The 22,368-nt window shown below is 34.7% G+C and overlaps 1 protein-coding gene across 1 annotated transcript in view; it reads right to left on the minus strand.

Annotated features, from left to right (window-relative positions):
* Positions 1-22,368, minus strand: part of LOC150101877 (serine/threonine-protein kinase ATR-like) — an 860,597-nt gene that overhangs the window by 309,916 nt on the left and 528,313 nt on the right. Inside the window, exons 34-35 of the mRNA XM_090399924.1 lie at positions 20,230-20,347; positions 8,844-8,981 (exon numbers count right to left, since the gene is read on the minus strand). Coding sequence (XP_090256050.1) covers positions 8,844-8,981; positions 20,230-20,347 — 256 coding nt within the window. The remainder of the gene's footprint in view (positions 1-8,843; positions 8,982-20,229; positions 20,348-22,368) is intronic.

Genomic DNA, 22,368 nt, shown 5'->3' on the forward strand with positions numbered 1-22,368 from the left:
ACATTCGACGTTTCGACCTTTATGTCAAGGTCATCTTCTGGAGCATACAACTATACACAGAAAAATTAGATCCGGCATAAGTCAGGACTCAAGCCAATCTTCAGCTAGTATTAGAAACCATTCCATACCAACTGGTTGGAATATACAAGTATAATCATGATGTTAATATATGTATATAGATAGATACTTGTTGTTACACCCAATGTATTTCTACAACCAACAGATAACACTAATAATAGGACTCTAGTGTTGATGTATAATTTTTTTTTTTTTTTCGCCAGAGGTCAGACCAACAATTGTTGCAGCGGTTGGTCAGTATCTTTAACAAACCAGTTTGATTGTAGTGCAGCTTGTTTTCTGTGTATAGTTGTATGCTCCAGAAGATGACCTTGACATAAAGGTCAAACCATCGAATGTAGATTTTAGTTATATTAAACTAAAGTTTTTATTCAAACACGGTAGTTGTCTCCATAATTTTCAAAAATGTATAGAGGGGGGCCACATACTACACACACCAGCAATCATACTTATTCTTGAATTCATTCACACTGCCTGCACACACAACATCCAATGGTAATCTGTTCCAATAATGCATAATCCTGTAAAAGAAAATTACAGCCCTCAACCCCTTCTCAATGGCATTCATTTTCAGCTTCCAAGGATGAAAAATTCCATCAACTGAAATCCTGTATGATGACCCTTTCAGATGTTTGTAAGTATCAATCATATCACCCCTCTTTGCTAGAGTCTGCAGTCTACAAATTCTCAATCTGTCTTCATAATCAGTATTATTCCACAATCCAATCCTGATATCATTTTTAAAACTTTCCTTTGCACTTTCTCCACTGTATCAGAATCACAACAGAAAGCAGGAGACCAGACCTGAGCACAATAGTCCAAGTGAGGACTTTTCAAGGCCTTGTAAAGAGGCAAATCCTTACTTTTACATATGAATGTTTGTTTCAGCATTGCAATTATCTTTTGAGTTGTATTTGCAATCTTTGCTACATTGCCCCTAAACTTCAACCTGCTATCTACTAACACTCCAAGATCCCTATTCATTTTCTTCTGATCAGTTTCTTCTAGCATAATCCCACAAATATAATATGACACTGGATATCTAATCATGCCAAAGTGCATGATTTTACATTTAATGACATCCATTTTCCCATGACCACAATTCCAGCCTAATCGAATCATTCTGTAAGTATTGAATATCAGCAGCATTCTTCATTACCCTACCTATCTTTACATCATCAGCAAATAGCTGTATGCCATCTGTCAAATCCTTCCCAATATCATTAATGAACAGATTGAATATCAGTGGACCAAGGATTGATTCTTGTGGTACATCACTAGCTACCTTAAATTTTGCAGACTCACATCCCCATATACCACTTTTTGATATCCGTCAGTCAGCCATCCTCTTATCTATGCCAATACTTTATAATCCAATCCCATATTCTCCAATTTATGCAACAGTCTTCCATGCTGTATTCTGTCAAAAGCCTAGCAAAATCAAAAAGTATCATGGTGTATCCATTCCTATTGTCTAGTTCAATAGTAACATTATTATAGAACGTAAGCAAGCTGCAAAAACATGACCTTCCCTTAGTAAACCCTGTTGTTCATTGTAAAGTAAAGATTTTTCTGGATTTTCCTATTTCTGAATACAAGACCTAACCAATTTTTCCAAAATCTTCACCACCACTCCTGAGATACTGATTGGTCGATAGTTGGATACAATGGTCTTTGCCAACCCTTATGCAATGGGATTACCATACATTCTTTCCATTCCTGTGGAATCTTCTCTGTTCCGAAACTCAAATTATATAGCCTGGTCAAAGGAATAGCCAGTTCAGCTGAACACTTTTAGAATCTGTGCTGAGATCCCATCAGTCCCTATTGCTCAACTGTTATTCAGTTTGTGCAACAGCTCTAATGCACCCTCTTCATAAACCTGTGAAAAGGTAGCAGTGAACTCAATGTTGTATACACCAGGTTATATTTTTGAGCAAAATGGGCACTCATTAGCTGAACAACCTCTTCTGCATCTGTCACCCCACATCATCATCATTCAGAAGAGTTATTCTTTTATATTCATTCTTTCTTTTATTTACAACATATCAATAGAAATCTTGCAGAGCCAGTTTCTTTTCATACTCATGGTGTGATCGATGGTGATGGTGTGATTCTTTGTGCACAAAGAATCACATCATCACCTATCTCAACAATATGGTATCCTAAAGACACTAACCCACAGAGCTAGAGCAATATGTTCCAATGACAATGCTCTCACTGCTGAACTCACTCACTTATGTCACACCTTTTTAGCCAATGGCTATAATCCCCATAAGACAGATAAAATACTAAATGCTCCCCAGAAATCACAGCTCAATGTCTACCACAGAAGACTACAGCAAAACTGTCACCATTCCATACATTAAAGGTACATCTGAAAAGATATCTAGAGTGCTTAAGAAACATCAGCTACGCACCATATTTAAACCATACATCAAATTGGTAACTCTCATCCATTCATCCAAGGATGGAATCTCTTCTTTATCACATCCAGGAGTCTATGAAGTGACCTGTTCATGTGATTGAGCCCACTATAGACAAACAGGAAGAAATGTGGACATAAAAAATACATCTGGCACTATCGCTATGGCAAGTCGGATTCCCCTGCATACAGGATCAATTGGAAAAAAACAAAAGTACTGCACAGAAGTTGCTATAAGTCAGAGAGATTGTTCCTGGAATCAACAGAAGCCCTGAACATGCTACAAACCTCAACAATTATGGCTGTATAAATTTACCATTGATTTTGAAGAAAGTGATCTTAAGACCTAATTAATACCTGCTTTCTCTCTGTTTTTTTTTTTTTTTTCCAACACAGATGCCGCCGAATTAGGACTTTAGTCTTTGTGTTGTACATTACAATTGTTCAAACTAGTCCCATTGTTATACCAGATTGTTGTTTCGTGTTCTGTAACAAACTGTTTTTGTGCTCTGAAGATGCTGGACAGAATACCGGTGAAATATCAGCAATAAGTTAATAAATAGTTATTTTCTTATCAGTCTGTGTTTGCATCTATACCGTTTAATCAATTAAACGGTATAGATTAATCAAAATTAATCAACATGTTGGAACATGGTATTAGTAATAACCAATCCTATCCTCAGCAGATATCCAGCAAATACTTATCATAATAATGGTAAGTAAGCTAATAACAATTAACTATGTCATTTTCTCCAAACTTTCCTAAAAATTCCCAAAACTTTGTTATATGCCTTGCGGTATTTATTTCCTACTCTACTGTTTAGATCTTCCCCCATCTTCTTATGTCAGCTGCCTATTCTACTTACTCAAAAAAATTCTTCCATTTGTTCCTTAGAAGAAGTGGAAGAATTTTTATGGTCCCACAAAAGGTGGGACCATATGCACAACTAAGTTTTATGGCCCATTTCCCCATTTTGAAGTGTGCTCGCATCACTTTACTTGAAACTGCCTTCCAATCAAAAAGTTTATCTTCAAGTTTGGTAATGAATGTTATCACTGCTCCTTCCTTTCGTTACTGTCTGAATTTAACATCTATATTACTGTCTGAATATAACATCCTATACTTGTTATTTAGCAAGACCACTGTTTTTGTCTTCTTTGTCTCAGTTAATTATGTCCATGTAGTACTTTTCCAATTCTTCTGCAAGTTTGATTTTCTTTCCATTAATACTCCTTATATTGATGATTCTCATCTTCAGTTCTTTTGACTTAGGATTTAGTATTATTTTTCTATATGTTGAGTTTCTATTATATACATATACATATCGTATTTTTCACCTCATAAGACACAACGTTGTATTTTTCATGTCGAATTTTTGGGAAAAAAGTTCTTCACAGTATAAAATGTACGAATTATGCATAAAATGTTTCATGTAAATATTTATTTATTTTTTTTAATTTAAAATTTTACTACATATATTATTAGACAAAAAAAAATTATTCCTAAAAAATCATAAAGTCATTAAAAAATCTAACATAATAATAATAATAGTATTATTGTTATTATTATTATGCTCTGAGACCTCCAGGGAGTCAAGGACTCATCGAGGGAGGCTATAAATTACCCACACACCAGCTGTCATACCTTTCCTTAAATTCATTCACACTAGATGCACTCACTATCCCTAAAGGCAAACTATTCCACTCACTCTGCTCTCTGAGAGAAAAACCTAGCTCTTACCAATTTCTTGACTGTGAACAAACTTAATTTCCATGGATGCACCAGAGCTCTCTCCCCACCTTCCATATAAGAAAAAATTTTATCAGACGATATCCTATAACACCCATTAAAAAGTTTATAGACCTCTATCATATCACCCCTCTTTCTCCTGCTAACCGGTCTTAACCACCTTACTGGCCATTATGCATCAAATAATGGATATGAAGCGTATCCTCATACGCTTCATATCCATCATATATTTCAATGTAATATCAATGGTATTACAATTTTAATATGCACTTCGCATCCATGATAACCTTGACATCTATAGACGTCTTGGCCAGTAGCGTGGTTAATCAACATACTTGTAATCTGTCCTCATAATCTAAATATGATCTTTGTAACTCTTCTTTGCATCCTTTCCACAGCTTCTTGATCCTGTTGGAACCTGGGAGACCAAATCTGCGCATAATAATCCATGTGGTCTTATCAAAGCCTTATAAGAGGCAAAATCATTTCCTTATCCTTACATGTCCATGTTCGCTTCAACATCACAATTACCATCTGAGTTGTATTTGTAACTTTTGCTATGTGAACCAAGATCGATTGCCTCCTCCATTTCTTATAGCATAACCCTGTTAATATAATATGCCACTGGAACTCTAATTTCGCCACAGTGCATAACTTTACACTTACTAACATTAAACTGACAGCCATTTTCGTTTGCCCAAATTTCTAGCTTATTCAAATCATTTTGTAAGTGCTGAATATCAGTAGCATCCCTGATTGCTCTTCCTATCTTTGCATCATCAGAAAACAATTGCACATCTGAAGTTAGACCCTGCCTGATGTCATTAATGTATAGATTGAACAATAATGACCCAAAGACTGAACTCTGAGGTATACTGGTCACCTTAAATCTGGCAGATTCATACCCACTCAAGTAAAGTCAAGAGTTTATATTTCAATCCCATATTCTCAAGTTTATGCAACAGTCTTTTGTGTGGTATTCTATTAAATGCCTTAGAAAAATCCAACATTATCACAGGTGTATCCATTCCCTTTATACAACTCGGCTATAACATTGTTATAAAATATGAGCAAATTACAAAAACTTGACCTTCCTTTAGTAAACACATTTGCTCATTGCAGACTATAGCTTGTTTGTTTACCCATTTCTGTATGTGATTCTTACTAGCTTCTCCAAAATTTTCACTACCATACCAGAGATACTGATAGATTGGTAGTTAGAAACATCAGTTTTTGCACCACCCTTGTACAATGTACTATTATACATTCTTTTCATTCTGTGATATCATTCCTGAGCTAAGACTCAAGTTATACAAACATGTGAAAAGCCTAGCCAATTCGGCTGAACAGTCCTTTAGCAAATGGGCTGATATTCCATCTGTCCCTATTGACAAATTCTTATCCAGGTTATGCAACAGCTCTTCAACCTAATTTTCATGAACCTCTAACTCTTCATACAATGTAGCAGTAGCACTGTGCAACATGTTACATATACCTGGTTGATATATATGTTAGCAAAGTGAGCACTCATTAACTGAACAATCTCATTAGCTTCCGACGCCCGAGTACCATCTGCATTCCATTAAGTTATTCTTTTACATTCATTCTTTCTTTTGTTTGCAGCATAATGTTAAAATTCTTTTGGATTGCCTTTAGCTTGCATACCCAATTTCTTTTCATACTCCGATTTAGCTTTCCACACAATACTCGTTACTGGCCCAAGCTTTATATATTTTATAACTCCTCTCACTCTTATTATCATGATATTCTTTCCATATCATCATCTTCTTGTGGATCTCTTGCTTAATAAGGTTGCACATCCATTGAACTCCCAACCTATTTATTCTTCGAACACTAGGGACACATTTAGATACCACCTCATTTAAGCACTTTTTCAAAGATTCCCATGCATTGCTGACATTTTTTCCATTCAGAAACTATACCATGGATCATAGATAGTATTCTCCTAAGTTGATCATAATTTCTAGCTTTGTAGTTCAGCATGTAACCTGTTTAAATTGGAGCATCAATACAATTAGATACTTCCCAAGAAAGTACAGCATGATCACTGTCACCAATTGGTGGTAAAATAGCCATATTCTTAACAGAGACAACTTCTGACACTATAAGCAAATCCAACACTCTTTGACTCAGAGTTCTTTCTTTCACATGCTGCTTGAGAAAGTTGTCTTGCAATAATTCAATTCAACATCGTATTCAATAAAGCAAGAAACTCAACTCCTTTGTTTCTGATGTTCCTGGCATTTGTGTATAGACGTAATAAATTACCACCTAGCTTATTCTTATAATTAGATATGCAATCTATTTGATCTTGTTCTAGAAATTCTATTTTCCCTCACCAGACATACTTAAAAGATCCGAACCCAAAGCATATTTTTCCACCTCCTTTGCCACATACATAACCATGTTCAAAGACACTCATGTCTTTATCACGTTTGCATGCCATAGCTGAACTTTCAGACACATTTTTTCCATTCCTCCCATGATAATCTAGTTTCATTGACTCTCTGCATTAGGTATAACACCAAGAAGTAATTTCTCCAGGCTCCTGATGCCAAATGAATTTAAGTGCAGGCCATCCCTCTTATACAAGTCTTTTCTGAGATCAAACACACTCCTCCACACATCTAAAAACTCACATCCATTTCTTCTACAATATATATAATCAAACTAATTTTTATAAATTTCATTAATATTCTTTTCAAATCTTTATCATCATCATCTTCACTCTCAAAATTTTCTAAACTTGATTCTTCATCTGAAACTGCGTCATCGCTGTCTTGAAATAATAAATCATCCTCCATACCATCAAGAGAATTACTAATGCCACACTTCTGGAAAGATTTCATAATAATTTTGGGTTTTACTTCATTACATGAAATCTTTACCCATTTGTACACATGTGAAATTATGGCCTTCTTTCTCCTACCTGTAGTTGTTTCCTCAAAATTTGAAGATTGCATCCAATTGACCCATTTTTCCTCATAAATTCTTTAAATAGTTTGTTTGTTGATACATCTAAAGGTTGAAGCACAGGGATACTTCAACAGAGCAAGGATTATAGCTATTTTTGTATTCATTTTGCAAACTTCATTCTTAACAGTTTGGTTTTATGACACCTAAATTGATCCCATATTAACAAAGCAGGTTCTGACATAAACAGCCAGGATGTCCGGACTGCACCTTTTTTATCCATAACTTCATCCCTTCCTCATCCATTCATTCTTTTGGATGAATATGATTATAAATCCTTTGTGAAGTTTTTCTCTGGGCATTGTTTTTCTTTATAAAAAAAAAAAAAAAAAACGGTAGCAATTTTGTTCCACCCACAGCATAGCATGGCAAAACAACAGCTGTTTTCTTTGTGACCAGAGGTTTTAACAATAATATATTTTTTTAATCTTTGGAGTCAACAGTCTTGTTCAAGGGTACATCAAAAGTCAGAGGCACTTCATTGATATTAGCTATCTGTAAAAACTGTCTTGTTTTCTAGCATTTATGATGAATCTGTGAAACACAATAATTTTATTTTTGAAATTTTGTGGCATTTTTCATGATATTTTTGCTTTTGCATGCATGTATGCATAAATCATTTCTCTTCATAAATCTAAAGCACCATGATGGTGATCCTGTAAAATTTATGATATTATATTTACGGCTATTTTGCCTGCTTCTATTTATCCATAATATCCATAAATTGATGATATTTCTTTCTGTTGCCAATAATTTTATTCACTGAAAAATCATTTTTATAGATATGTAACAACCTGATCTTCTTTGATCTATTATCCAAGTTTTTAATTCATTTTCAATTTCTGGTCATTTTGCTGGTTTTCTGCAGAGATTGTGTTTTTTTAGAATATGCTTCTATTAATTGCTGCTCTTGCTTCCAAGTTCATACCATTTTTTCTGTAGATAGAAGTCCAAAGTGCTGCTCTGCTACCATGTTGTCATTCTTTTTGGCGTACTTAATCACACTATGCTTAAACACAATTGTATAGCTATGTCTGTGCTTCATAGAATCCATTGGTCATAAAAAATATAAAAAAATTAAATATAATAATGTACTGATTATTAGCTTAAATGCATGACCATTAACAACAGTGCAGCTATTCAAGCTGATTATGCATTACTGACAAGTGATGATGCACCGTAACAGCATATACATAAAAAACACATTGGTGTATAAGATGCACCAGTTTATAAGATGCATTTGATTTATAGGACGCATCCTAATTTTCAGGTACAAAAAAAGCATGTCTTACAAGGCAAAAAATATGGTATATATCACTACTGCATATAAGAAGTTGTAAAGCCTACAGGAAATCAATGCCGTGTGTGTGTGTGGGGAGGATGAAGAGAAACATAATCAGTTGATATTCTTTTTGGAAGAACTAGAGATTGTAATCTTGGGGGAATATTGTGAGGAAGGCCGTTTCACAGAATCAAAGTAAATGGAATAAAACATGAATGGTATAAAGTAACATTATTTTCTTTATAAATTATATTCATTTCTGAAATAAAATATAAAATATATTTAAGTAAGAAACAATCATGGTTTATACTAACCTCTTCTACTTCTTTTTCAGAACTATCTTGTATAGCATATAACATGATATAAGGTAACAAATATAAAGCTGCATTGATATCACGTTTAACAATCATAGAGCAAGCTTGAAAGACTTGACAAGCAGATTTTTGTTGTACCTATAAACAAGTACTTAAATTAGACCTTTCACTAGAAAAATTAAAATATATTTGCTTAATTCACTAGAGTTACAATTCAGATATACAAATATAATATAAAAAATGTTTTACAAGAGTTAAATGCTAAATTGATGCATTAAAAAAAAAAAAAAAAATATATATATATATATATATATATAAAATATAATAACTAATCTTAAGTTTTAAATCTTGCAATACATATATGACCCCTTGGTTTCTTACTGGCTTATTTTTTTAAAATTTTTCTTGAAGTGGGATGGGAGGGAAAAAGAAAGAGAGAGAGAGTTTTTTATAAAATGCATATTAAACTGGATAAACTGCAGGAAAACAAATCCAAGATATTTCAAATGGAAAACTATTACTTCTACATGAGCTTGGTTAACTTACTGTCAGTGGTGATACCATTCATAAATGCTCCTCCCATGCAATGGTAGGAACCAAACATCATCACTACCATTTGCACTATGAGGTGCAGAGAGACTTCAACATATACTGGGGGAAAAAATAAATATTATAAAAAAAAATCTCAGATGTTATATCCAGTCCAAATATTATAACTACCTACATTATTCACAATCAGCCATTCCACTTCACCAGGTGGCACTTCCACAATAACACCCAGAATACATGATACTGAAGGTGTGTGAAAAAGCATTCATTCGAAGTTGCTGATCAACATGGGTAAGACATATGATTGAAAGACTTCAAAAAAATAAATAAATAAATAAATAAAATGCATGAATATAAGCTGTTTAAGAGTTGTAGTTAAGGTGTTCCAAGGATGGAAAGATACTGGGCCAATGGATAGTGGGAAAACACACTTCATACGTTTGTGATGAATGCAGGTTGTCCCATCTTGCAAAACTCGTGAACAAAAAAACAAACTCTCAAATTGCTGACCATGAAATTTAACCAGGGGAAGAACAACAGTGTTTCCCAGACCACTATACAATGCACCCCCCCCTCACTCCATATGGTCAAGTAGGTGCTCAGTCAAAGTATCAATGCTTATGCCTAATCATTGATGACTGTCTACAGTTTGCATCTGAGAGACATCACTGGACCATTAAAGAATGTAAAAGTGAATTCATCCAAAAAGGCACTCTTCAGTGCCTTTTTGGATGAATCTTGTTTCCCTGCTGTTGCGTGGACAGTAGTTGAGGAGTTAGACAAAAACCTGAAGAGATGAATGACCCCAATATCAAGGTCCAGCAGAAGTTGGCAGGAGAAGGCAACATTATGGTATGGTGTGATCATTTTTTCCTGGGAATCTCTTGGGGGCCTGATACCCATAAACTGTATTAAGAATCCAATCACCTAGCAATTGTAGCTGATCAGGTACATCTCTTTATGGTGCCCCCCCCCCCCCCTCTGGCCTGAAACTAATGGTGTGTTCCAGCAGGACAATGCACAACGCTGCATCGCCAGTATTGTTTTAAAGTCACTTACTGAACATGACAGCAACTTCCAAGTGTTACCATGGCCACCAGATTCGAATCTCATAGAATACTTTTGAGATTACATGGATTAAAGAGTTCTGACTAAATTGTACATAAACCCAAATTTAAACCTCACACTTCCATTTTTTTTTTTCAGAGACAAAGCCTTAAAAATCATCTTAATTTAAATAAGAATAATTGTTTGCTCTTCTCCAAGTTCTTTGCAACTATCTTAATGCAAAAGCAAACCATTTTGTATAAAATGTGGCACTAACCAAGTAACTCAGCCAAATTTATTTTCTTCATGGCCCATACTAAGAAAAATCTATTTAGGTCCAGAAACCATAATAGAGGAAATTAATAAAATACTTTGAAATACATTATTTTCTTGCCTAATGAAAAATTATACTACAAAATTAAAGTATTAATTCATGGTAAAAATGCATTTTTTTTATCTTAAAGTAACTTTCCATCCAAATCAGTAATTGGAGAAGTAGTTATGTAATTAATCATGTATTTACAAATATGTAAATACATGACTAATATATCACATTAAGAGCATTTTTATTGAAATAAGAACACTATCCTGTATTGCCATTAATTATCTAGCATCATCATCATCAGGATAAATAGGTATGATAACTAGAGAAACAATATTGAACTATAATAAATTTAGTTTAATTCTTTATCCAAGTGTGAGCAAACAAAGTATGTGCCTGAAAATATCTTTGGGACTGAATACAGCTTGCTCCACCTTTGCTATGAGTTGCCCAGAGTTGTACTACCTTACCCCAGTAAGGTAGTACAACACCATATTCAGTCCTGAAGATATTTTCAGGTGCAAACTTTGTTTGCTCACACTTGGATAAAGGATTAAACTAAATTTATTATAGTCTAACCAAGTGAAAAATAAACTTTCAACCTCTTTCTCTAAATCCAGAGTAATTTAAAAAAAAAGGTGGCACACCTTTTGGCAACTCCTATAGGTGGAGATGACCTCGCTATTGCTTCTGCCTGGTATCTCAACCACTGGGAGCTACTGGGCTCCCTTAATGCACAACATTATACATATCCGCAAGGAGATGTATTTTGTATTATGGGAGATACTGGGATAGGAATGTTGGTAGCTTGCTCCACCTTTGCTACGGGTTGCCTGGAGTTGTACTACCTTACCCCAGGGTAGTACAACACCATATTCAGTCCTGAAGGTATTTTCAGGAGCAAACTTTGTTTGCTCGCACTTGGATAAAGGATTAAACTAAATTTATTATAAAGAAACAATAGTTTTTAAAAACCATAAATGATTCAGAGCTGGGAGCAAACTCATACACATGATACATATAGCACATATGCTTTCTGCAATTCTTTGTTCACACAGCCTATAGGTAACTGTTGGCATAGGGAAGATCTGGTGCATTACAATGACTAATGAGGAAATCTTGCCAGAGACCCTGGTTCAAGTTCAGACTGTCATAAGAGCAAACAACTTAAGACAGACTCCCTGAAAAAAATGAGAGGAGGGGGGACGTTACTGAGAAAAGGCACTGAAGTAGATTTAAATTATACTTGATATGAAATCATATTCTTGTTTAATTCTCTATCCAAGTATAAACAAAGCCATGGAGAAAGTTGGAGAAACTCATGTGGTTGCTCTCGACATTTCAAACGCATTTGATTGTGTTTGGTACAGGGGCATACTTACCAAACTGCCATCCTATGGTCTGTCTTCCTTACTCTGCAAATGGATCACCAACTTTCTCACTGGTAGCTCACCACATGCCATGGTGGACTGTTTACTCTCCTCAGATTTCCCCACCAATGCAGGAATATCCCAAGGTTCTGTTCTTTCACCTACTCTCTTCCTCTTGTATATAAATGCCCTGCTCTCACACACTTCCAGTCCCATTCATAGCTTTGCTGAGCAGTACACTCTATTCCTCCTTTTCATTCAACAAACCTTGTAGTGCTCAAGTATTAGAATCCTCAAGATCTACCATAACCAGGGACCTGAACGCAGATCTCCTAGGTATATCCCAGTGGGGCAAGAACAAATGTGTTAACTTTAGTGCCACCAAAACTCAGTTCTGTGTGATCTCTCACAAGAAAGAGCTCACTTCCTTTCTCTGCTCACTGCTTTCAATAATACTTTGATATCCAAACACGATCAGATTTCTCTTCTTGGACTGATCTGCACCTCTGATCTTTCCTGGCACAACCACATTTCATTTAGACTATAGCTTCTGCAGCGACCAAAAAACTTGGTGTACTTTTTTGCACAAAACACTACTTCACACCTTCACAGCTGCTAATTCTATACAAGGCCCAAATCCACCCTGCCATGAAATATTGCTCCCATATTTGGGGTGGTGGACCAAAATCCTCTTTAAGTTTGCTCAAATCTATTCAGAAGAGGGCTATTTATGATCCCTCTTCTTATGAGGAGCTAATTAACGATCCCCCTCTCACAGACATTCAGTTTCTACCTTGTGCCTCTTCTATACTTTCTGATAGTGCTCATCTGAATTGGCCAATATTATTCCCTCCAATTCATCTGAATTGGCCAATATTATTCCCTCTCCCCCTCCAAAATCATCAAAACAAGAACCACTGGTAACCAACACCCTTTTACAGTCTATCTCGAAACTCACCGAACCAACTTCACTGCCTCCTCTTTCATTCCATCTACTTCTGTCCTTTGGAACAGTCTCCCCAAATCTGCCTTTCCCAAAGATTACAACCCTCAGCTGTTCAAGCAAAATGTAAACAGATTTCTACTTTCTTCTATTCCTCTTGCCCACACATAGCACTGATGTGCTTGTAGCCTTTCATGTGTAGGTCAGATATAAAAATTCAACAGAGCAATTCTTCATTCATTTTGCAAATTCCAGATGCAGATGGGAGTTCTGAAGGAGGAGGTTTGCAGAAGGTAACAAATGAAAATGACAAGATAGAAGCAAGAGAAAAGAGAAGTGACTGGCTAGAAGTCATTGTGTAGTAACAACCTAACAAGAAGCCAGAGGCAAAGTGCCTAATGCATCTACACAAAAAAGTGACTGATAACTGGTAGCTCAGGATTAGCTAAAAAGAATAAAGAAATTATGTGAGTTTTTGCTAGAGCAATCAGCGAAAAGATTTTGAGAAGTATGAGAAGAAAGATTTCTCTGCATGGAAATTCCCACATCCAAGTAACAAAGTTCAAATCAATATCACTAGTAAGAACAGCTCCTAATAAAAGAGGTTTATGGTAGGTTCTTAGCCAATAACATCACAACTTCGGGGGGGGGGGGGGGGGGGAGAGTCTCCCCTACACTTCCTTTCTCAAGGTCTACCCAAGGAGGATACTGTTCAGAAAATTTTGCTCAAGGATGCATCTATCCAGATGAGACCACTACCTAAAACCCATAGCAAACACCTATCCTCAAGTTTATTCAAAAAAAAAAAAAAAAAAATAGACACAACTATTTGTCAGCAGAGAAACCGTACTTGAAGTTTAATTTCTCTAAAGAAATCAAAAGCTGCAGAACAATTCATGGTTGGAACTATTTGAAATCCTCAAATTAAGAGTACAGATGACTAAGAAATAAGCTTACTGGGAATAATCCAGACTCTTATGTCTCAAAGCTAATGAAGAATTGTGCATCCTGCTAGACAAATCAGTGTGCTAATAGGCTGAGAATATTTGTGTTTGTACCACTATGCTTGTACTATGGAGTTTCTCCCGCTTCGTGAACTGCACTTCACTGTGTATACATATTTAAGGTAACTAACATGTTTTGTGTTAAATGAAATTTGTTAACTAGGACTTTAGAACCTCAAAAAATTCTATAGCTAGTGCGGAGGTAAATAATTAGAAATTGTCTAAAGTTGATGTTGAATTTAAGCAACTAACTTAAGAATATGAAATCACATATTGCATTTGTGTGTTTGTTAGAAGGCCACTGTTACTTAAGTTGTATGAGTAAATATTTCTCATTGCAGGAAGTTAGCCCACTGAATACAGTAAATTCTTACAATGGGAGTATCATGAATTGTACAAAAATACATATCAATGATATCAAGAAGGTCCATCTCCAGTTTGGTCATTATTAATAAAAATAAAATGCTGAAAACTGGGTTATCATTAAGGTTTAAGTATATATCCTGTGGAGACAAACAGATAGGTTAATGTTTTTGCAGAAGGACCTTGACATCATCGATATTTTGTACAATCCATGATACTCCTATTGTAAGAATTTACTATTCTTTTGAATTTGTATATATTTAACTAATTTCTGAGAGTACGAGGATTTATGTTTGTGTGTCTTCTTTCTGAGTTTGGAAAGGCTAACATCCAACTTATTTGTCTTAGGAAAAATGCATATCATATATCATGTGCCATGTCTGTGAGAGATGTTTTCTTTTCCTTTTATTTACTCCATGAATACATATGTATCAATTTTTCAAAGCCATTATTTATTTTATTTTTACACTATATTTTTTGTTTAGCCAGATCATACATAATGAGATGGATAAGACAGCCATATAGGTTTGTCCCTTTTTGATCTTTTCCTTGCTGTAATCAATTTTTTCAAATAAGAAGACTTCATACTAGATCAAGGATGGGGAATCTTTAGGTTAAAAGGCTGCATATCACTTCACAGATTCCTCATAAGGCTGCACACTTCACATATAATAAATTTTGCTAACATTATGAAAATCAATATCAGACATTAAATATCTATTAAAACTCTCAAGTGTTTTATTTATTTACAAAAAAAATTAATAGTTCAAGAATGGAGTTCTAAAACTAAACATATCAACAGTAATAAAACACTTCATTTTATTATATTCTAGGAACATAAGCTTAATGTTAAATTATTTAACTAAGTGGTACATAACTTAATGACTAATTTTAAATGCCTTATTCCTGGAGCTGATAGTGTGTCAGTGAAATTATTGAGAGCAGCTGAAGATGAAGTAGTGAATATATTGGCTAAAATTTGTCAATGGATTTGGAAGAAAATATACTGGCTTAGAGATAGGAAAACGTCAGTATTCATTCAATTCCAAAAAAATTAAATCCCAGAAATTGTGAGAATTATAGAACCATAACTTCAATTTCACATGCAAGTAAAGTTATGCTGAAAGTGATCCAACAAAGGTTGGAGCCATATGTGAATAGAGAAATGCCACAAGAACATGCAGGCTTCAGGAGAGGTAGAGGAACTAGAGACCAAATAGCAAACATGAGATGAAAGAGCAAGACAATTTCAGAAGGAAGTGTTCATCTGTTTTATTGATTATAAGAAAGCTTTTGATTGCATGGATCACAATAGACTACGGATTGTAATGTGATTAATGGGAATACCCGAACATCTACTTCTCTTGATAAGAGAGCGGTATGACAACCAAGAAGCTTCAGTAAAAACAGTCTTTGGAGAAACAGACAGTGTCTGGGTGGATAAAAAAGGTGCGGCAGGGTTGTATACTGTCACCCTACTTTTTAAATATTTATAGTGAATATGTTATGCGAATAGACGATTTAGCAAAATCCAGCTGGAATTAAGATTGGTGGCAGAAAAATAAATAATTTAAGATATGCAGATGATACAACCCGCATAGCGGAAATTAAGGAAAATCTGGAGCGGTTGATTCTATTGGCTAAGATGGAAAATAACAAAGCTGGGATTAATTTAAATCTCAGCAAAACAAAAGTGATGGCTTCTCACAATTTAAATGAATTTATAATAGAGGGGAATGAAATACAAATCGTCATTAAATACTTTATTCTCTTCCTTAATTTTATTTTCTTGGTATTTTTTGGCATATATGGGATATCAAATAAAATTTTAAGCAATGAATAAATGAATTAAACAAAAACTTCTATTTGTTCAGCTTGTTACAAAATAACTATGCATACAACAACATCACAATATAGCAACACATGCAAAACTAAACTGTTTTTTTTTTTTTTTTGAAAAAAAGAAATGAAAAAACTGATGTTGCACTGAGTGCTTGTAATGGACTCCAGAAGACAAATTAATATAATATGAGAGTGCACTAACCACTGAACAATGCATAAGGATGACATGCAGCCATAGAACAATGGATATATCCATAAGAGCAGTTCATTTTTTTTAATACTGTGCTCATTATTATTATCAAGAGAGACCTTCAGAGAGTCAGGAATTTATCAAGGGAGGCCATACTATTTGTACCAGCTATCATACCTGTTCTTGCATATGCTACTTGCACACACACACACACACACACACACACACACACACAACAGCAATCCATTCCAATCACATATCACTCTAAAGAAAAAATTCTAACCCTCACCTCCTTCTTGACAGCATTCATTCTCAACTTCCAAGGATGCCCTTGCATCCTTTCCCCACCCTCCATAAAATTAAGAATTTCATCTACAGAAATTCTGTATAACTCTTTCAGAAGTTTGTAAGTCTCAATCATATTACTTCTCGTTCTTTTGTTTGCTAGTGTCTGCAGCCAACAAATTCTCGATCTGTCTTGCAAAATCAGTATGGCACAATCCTAATATCATTTTTGACACTCCTCTTCGCACTCTCTCCAATGCATCAAAATCATCACAGAAACCAGACCAGTGTGCAATAGTCCACGTGTATTCTTATCAAGGCCTTGTAAAGAGGCGAAAGGACATTCTTATATTTACATGTCAAGGTTTGTTTTGGCAATGCAATTATTCTCCTTCTTGTATTTGCAATCAACCCTTGCATTTCAACTTTCTGTCTATTAAAACTTCAAGATGCCTAGCCTGATTATAATCCCAACAATATAATACGACACTCGATATCTAATCACACCAAAGTGCATGATCTTACATTTATTAATACTGAACTGATAGTCATTTTCACATGCCCACAATCTCAGTCTATTCAAATCATTCTACAAGTACTATATATCAGCAGCACTCCTGATTACCCTACTTATCTCTGCACATCATCATCATCAGCAAACAGCTGTATATCACATGTCATATCCTTCCCAATGTCATTAATATATACAAACTAAATAACAATGGACCAAGGACTGATCCTTGAGGCACATCACTAGTTACCTTAAATCTTGCAGATTCCCACCCCCATATATGACTTTTGGATATCTATCAGTAAGCCATCCTCTTATTCATGCCAATACTTTATAATCCAATCCCATATTCTCCAATTTATGCAATGGTCTTCCATGCCGTATTCTGTTAAAAGCCTTAGCAAAATCCAAAAATATCATGATGTATCCATTCTCCTTGTCTAACTCTGTGGTAACATTATTACAGAATGTGGGCAAGTTGCTAAAACGTGACCTTCCCTTAATAAAACTATGATGTTCATTGCAAAATAGAGATTTTCTGTCAACCCAATTCTGAATGTGAACCCTTACCAACTTTTCTAAAATCTTCACCACCATTCCTGAGATAATGATTGGTCGATAGTTAAATACATCAACACCATACATTACCATACTTGATTTTTATTTACCATACAACCATAGTTGAATACATTAGTGTATATTCTTTCCACTCCCTTGGAATCTTCTCTGTTCTGAGAATCATATTATAGCCAGGTCAAAGGAATAGTCAGTTCAGCTGAACACTCCTTTAGCACCTATGCCGATATCCCATCAGTTTCTATTGCAGAATTCTTATTCAGTTTGTGCAACAGCTGTAGTACTTCCACCTCATACACATTAGTTTCTTGATACTTGAAAAATAGCGATTTTTCAAATACAATAATTAAAATACAACACTGTCTGAGAATGCATAATTTGTAAATTATGAAGATACATAATTGGCAAAATATGCAAAAAAGGTCACACTGAATACCTCAAAAGGTCACAGGTTCTGTATCCTGCAATAGTTAATGTATTGGTAGCTTCCTCTACTGTTTTATCACTTTTTATATCCCTCTACTATTGGAAGTAGGCTGCATATTCTCCTTTGCAGTTTTATGCATTTAGGCTTTCTTTCATGGTAAGATTTATTATTGTGCTCTTTACTGCCACATTTAGCAGAGATGATATAACAGGCAGTTCAGATGCCCTTACTGCAGAACCTAGATTCCTCTATTTTGCTCATTTCTCTGGAAATTTGTGTTGATTTGCAATTTGCTTTGTTCAAATGAAAGAAGAATAGTCCAGGAAAATATTTTTAAATACAATCAGCTCTCACTAAAGAGACAACGCTGTTTTAGTAAATTTACTGCCAATAACAAAATATCAAAGAGTCCTAGGAAAAATCTCATGATTTCACAACTATTTTTAAAGAAATGCACTTTGACAAATTTTCTACTATAATAAACTATCATTTTAAGTTTGCTATAGTGGAACAGTCAACAATGACAGCTGAGTTGATAAAGTGGATGTTTCTGTTCTCCAACCAACATGTTGTGGGTTTGATTCACTATGCCACATATGGTGGTGAATATGCTTAAGTAGAAGCAGAATTTCATCCTCATGAGATCACCTTAGTTATTGAAGGTATGACATGGCATGAAACATTTCCATATTTAGTATCTAGAATATGGATTGCTGGAATATCTTACTCGGGGAAAAACAAAATTGTAAAATATCAGAAATGTAACAAATGTGACCAATAAATGAACAAACAGCAAATAAAAAAAAGTAGGTAGGATTTCCTACCTACTTTTTTTTTAAGTAGGTAGGAAATCCTACTTTTTTTAAGTATTTTCATTTTTGTAGTGGTACAGTAGATATTCAATATAACAAATCCCTTCAACCAGATAAATAGTACATGGTTTACTATAGTGAATGTAAGGGGAAAAAAGATTGAAAAAAAAATAATAATAAAAATTGAACGCTGCTGGCCTGATTGGTTGAGTGGTTAGTGTATCTACTCTCCAACCAACAGGCTGTGAGTTCGAATCCCATGTGGGCATGGATTTTTGTGAACATCTTTAGGTGAGATTTCATTGCTAAGCCACTGCACCGCTTATCAGAGGATTGAAGTGGCTTCAAAAAGTTCTATGTTTGGTCTCTAGAGCAGGATTTCTCGACATGGTAAATAAAAAATCCAAATATATATATATATATATATAAAATCAATAAAAATAGAGGGAAAAAAATTCTTAAACCCACCCACGGTACAAAATACTATGGGCTTTTGTGGGAGGGAGTCACATAGAAAAAAAAAATTAATAAATGAAAAAATTCAGCATGATGATTTACAATTAAATAAACAGTGAAACAATTCAAACACAAGTGGCTGTCCCAGTAAAAAAAAAAAAAAAAAAAAAAGCTGTGATATGTGCATACCTTGATATGAATATGTTTAACTTATGATTATTAGAATGCAAATGTCTTCAATTCTTTTTCATAGTACTTTGAAAAATAAACTTTATTACACCAATTATTTATAATATGCTCTTATCCAGCAGCTTCATAGCTATTTTTAACAGAACCCCAGAGGTTTCAGTCAATGTTATATAATTTAATAAATAAGTAAGATCTCAAGTTTCAATAATACTTCACTGCATTTATTGTCATGGAATCAATGAATATACATCATGCAAGAAATAAGAACTTTGGAAATATCTCTGTAACATGATGCTATTAGTTTCTTATTATTTGTATGTCCTCAAAGGAAACAGGAAGTTGAGTGATTATTAAAACTGTTATCTGATCAGTTATAAGATGTTATGAGTAATCAGTTATGAACTGTTATGAGATCACTCATTTGTTAAAGAAACAACATCAAGCGATTCAACATATGATATTCTGCTAAAATCTACTTTCATATAAGAACTTAATCTCACCTTATTCAATAAGTCAGATATCCATGTGGTGACCCAATCTTTAAAAGTATTTCCCATTGAACTGCTATAAATTGGTCTGGGAAAACAGATGGGTTTACTGCTTGTAGACAAAATATACCTAAGTAAAAGTAATTGATTACTTTTTTTTTTAATTTTATATGCATACTAAAATCTAAAACAATCTTCCATAACGTACGTACATACGTACGTACATGTGTGTGTGTGTGTGTGTGTGTGTGTGTGTAATATCTCACACAGAGATATTACACACACACATTTATACATATGTATGTACGTACGTATGTATGTAAAAAAATAATCTCATACGTACGTATGAGATTATTTTGACATATTTCTACTACCAAAGTCATCTCCATCACATGCTGTTTCTATTAATTCTCTTTTACACACACATGCGTGCGTGTGTAAAAGAGAATTAATAGAAACAGCATGTGATGGAGATGACTTTGGTAGTAGAAATATGTCAAAATAATCTCATTATATCAAGGAGATTCCAAGAAAGAGATAGCAAATTACAGACCATTTACCATCTCAAGAGTAGTGGTTAAGATATTGTAGAAGTTAGTCAAAGACAAAATTCAGGAAAGGGTTGATAAGATACGATGCTTTATGGGCGAGAGAATGGCTTTGCAAAAGGCAGGTCATGTCTTAGTAATTTACTCACTTTCTACTAAATGAAAGTTGCATTGGATTATTATACAGATATTATTATCTGTATAATAATAAGAGCAATGTAAATGGAGAGTCTCTCAGATCACAAGCTTAATTGCTTGCCAGGAACTTATGATATGCTTCCTTCTTTTCCATCACTGCTTCTATATATTAAAGATATAAAGAAATTATATACTTGGTTTAATCCTTTATCCAAGTGTAAGCAAACAAAGTTTGTGCCTGAAGTATTTTTAGGACTAGAACAACTCGTATAAGGCAGCTAAGACTTCACATCACTTGCCTTAATTTATAGTATAACCAAGTGAAAAAACTTCTAACAACTTTCTCTAATCCAGAGTAACTCAATAATAAAATGCGACACCTATTTTTTTTGCATTTTTAGCAAATGTTACAGATTTCCTAAGGATGCAGTTAAGGAATTAATGTACAGTGCTTACAGAAACTATGCAGAGAGACATTTCAGTATGGAATATGCCAATCCCAAACTGCACTGCAACGCTCACAATATTGTACCATACTTAGCACCAAGTAATTCAGGAGTTATTGAGACAAACTGGCCCACTTCTCCTTCAGAGCAAGGATAAGGCAGCATTTTCTGGAGGGCAATTTCAAGCAGTAATTGAAAAAATTACTATTGTATCTCCTAAACATGTTCTATGGGGCTGAGATGAGGAGAGAATGCTGGCCACTCAATTTGATTAATATCCATGGTTTCCAGAAATATTTGCACTGCTCACATGAAGTAGTGCGGCATTGTGTCATCCATAAAAATGAATTCTTCACCTACAGCACCATGTAACAATCGAAGATGACGTTGAAGAACTTCAGCGCAATATCATTCACTAGTCATAGTCCCTCTTTTCCCAGACCACATGCAGCTCAGTGCATCCATTAAGCATAATGCCTTCCCACACCATGATCCTAGCATTGCCATATCTATCTATCTCTCTGAAGAACATTCTCACGAATGTAAGCAGTACCACTTTCATGCCAGATCAAGCATCTAGAATTGGAGGAAAGACTAAAACGACTCTCATCTGTAAAGAGCACATTAGCCCATTAATGTCTTGTCCAATTTTTATGGATACATCATCACTGAAAACGTGCCCTATGACATGCTGTGAATAAAGGGATGCATTGAATTGAGCCTGTGCTTGAATTGAGCCGACTTGCAAGCTGATCTTCCATGGTGCATTGATTATGTTTTGCTGTTAACCAAAAATCTGTCTTCACATGCTACGTGGCAGAGTTAGACTCTTGGCAAATGTCTGGAACACATTCTACTGTTTGAAATGCTGCCCTGAGCCTAGGGCATAGATACAATGCTATGTGCTGCAAACTCTCAAACAATATCAGTAATTCTGCAGCCTTCTTCTAGCTTTCCAGTAATTCTTTCCTGCATGAAATTATCTAGTGATGTCTTTGAGACATTACAAGACATCCAAG

The sequence above is a fragment of the Typopeltis vanoorti genome, chromosome 11, assembly GCF_054136105.1.
Source record: "Typopeltis vanoorti isolate ZY-2024b chromosome 11, IOZ_Tvanoo_1.0, whole genome shotgun sequence".
NCBI lineage: Eukaryota > Metazoa > Arthropoda > Arachnida > Uropygi > Thelyphonidae > Typopeltis > Typopeltis vanoorti.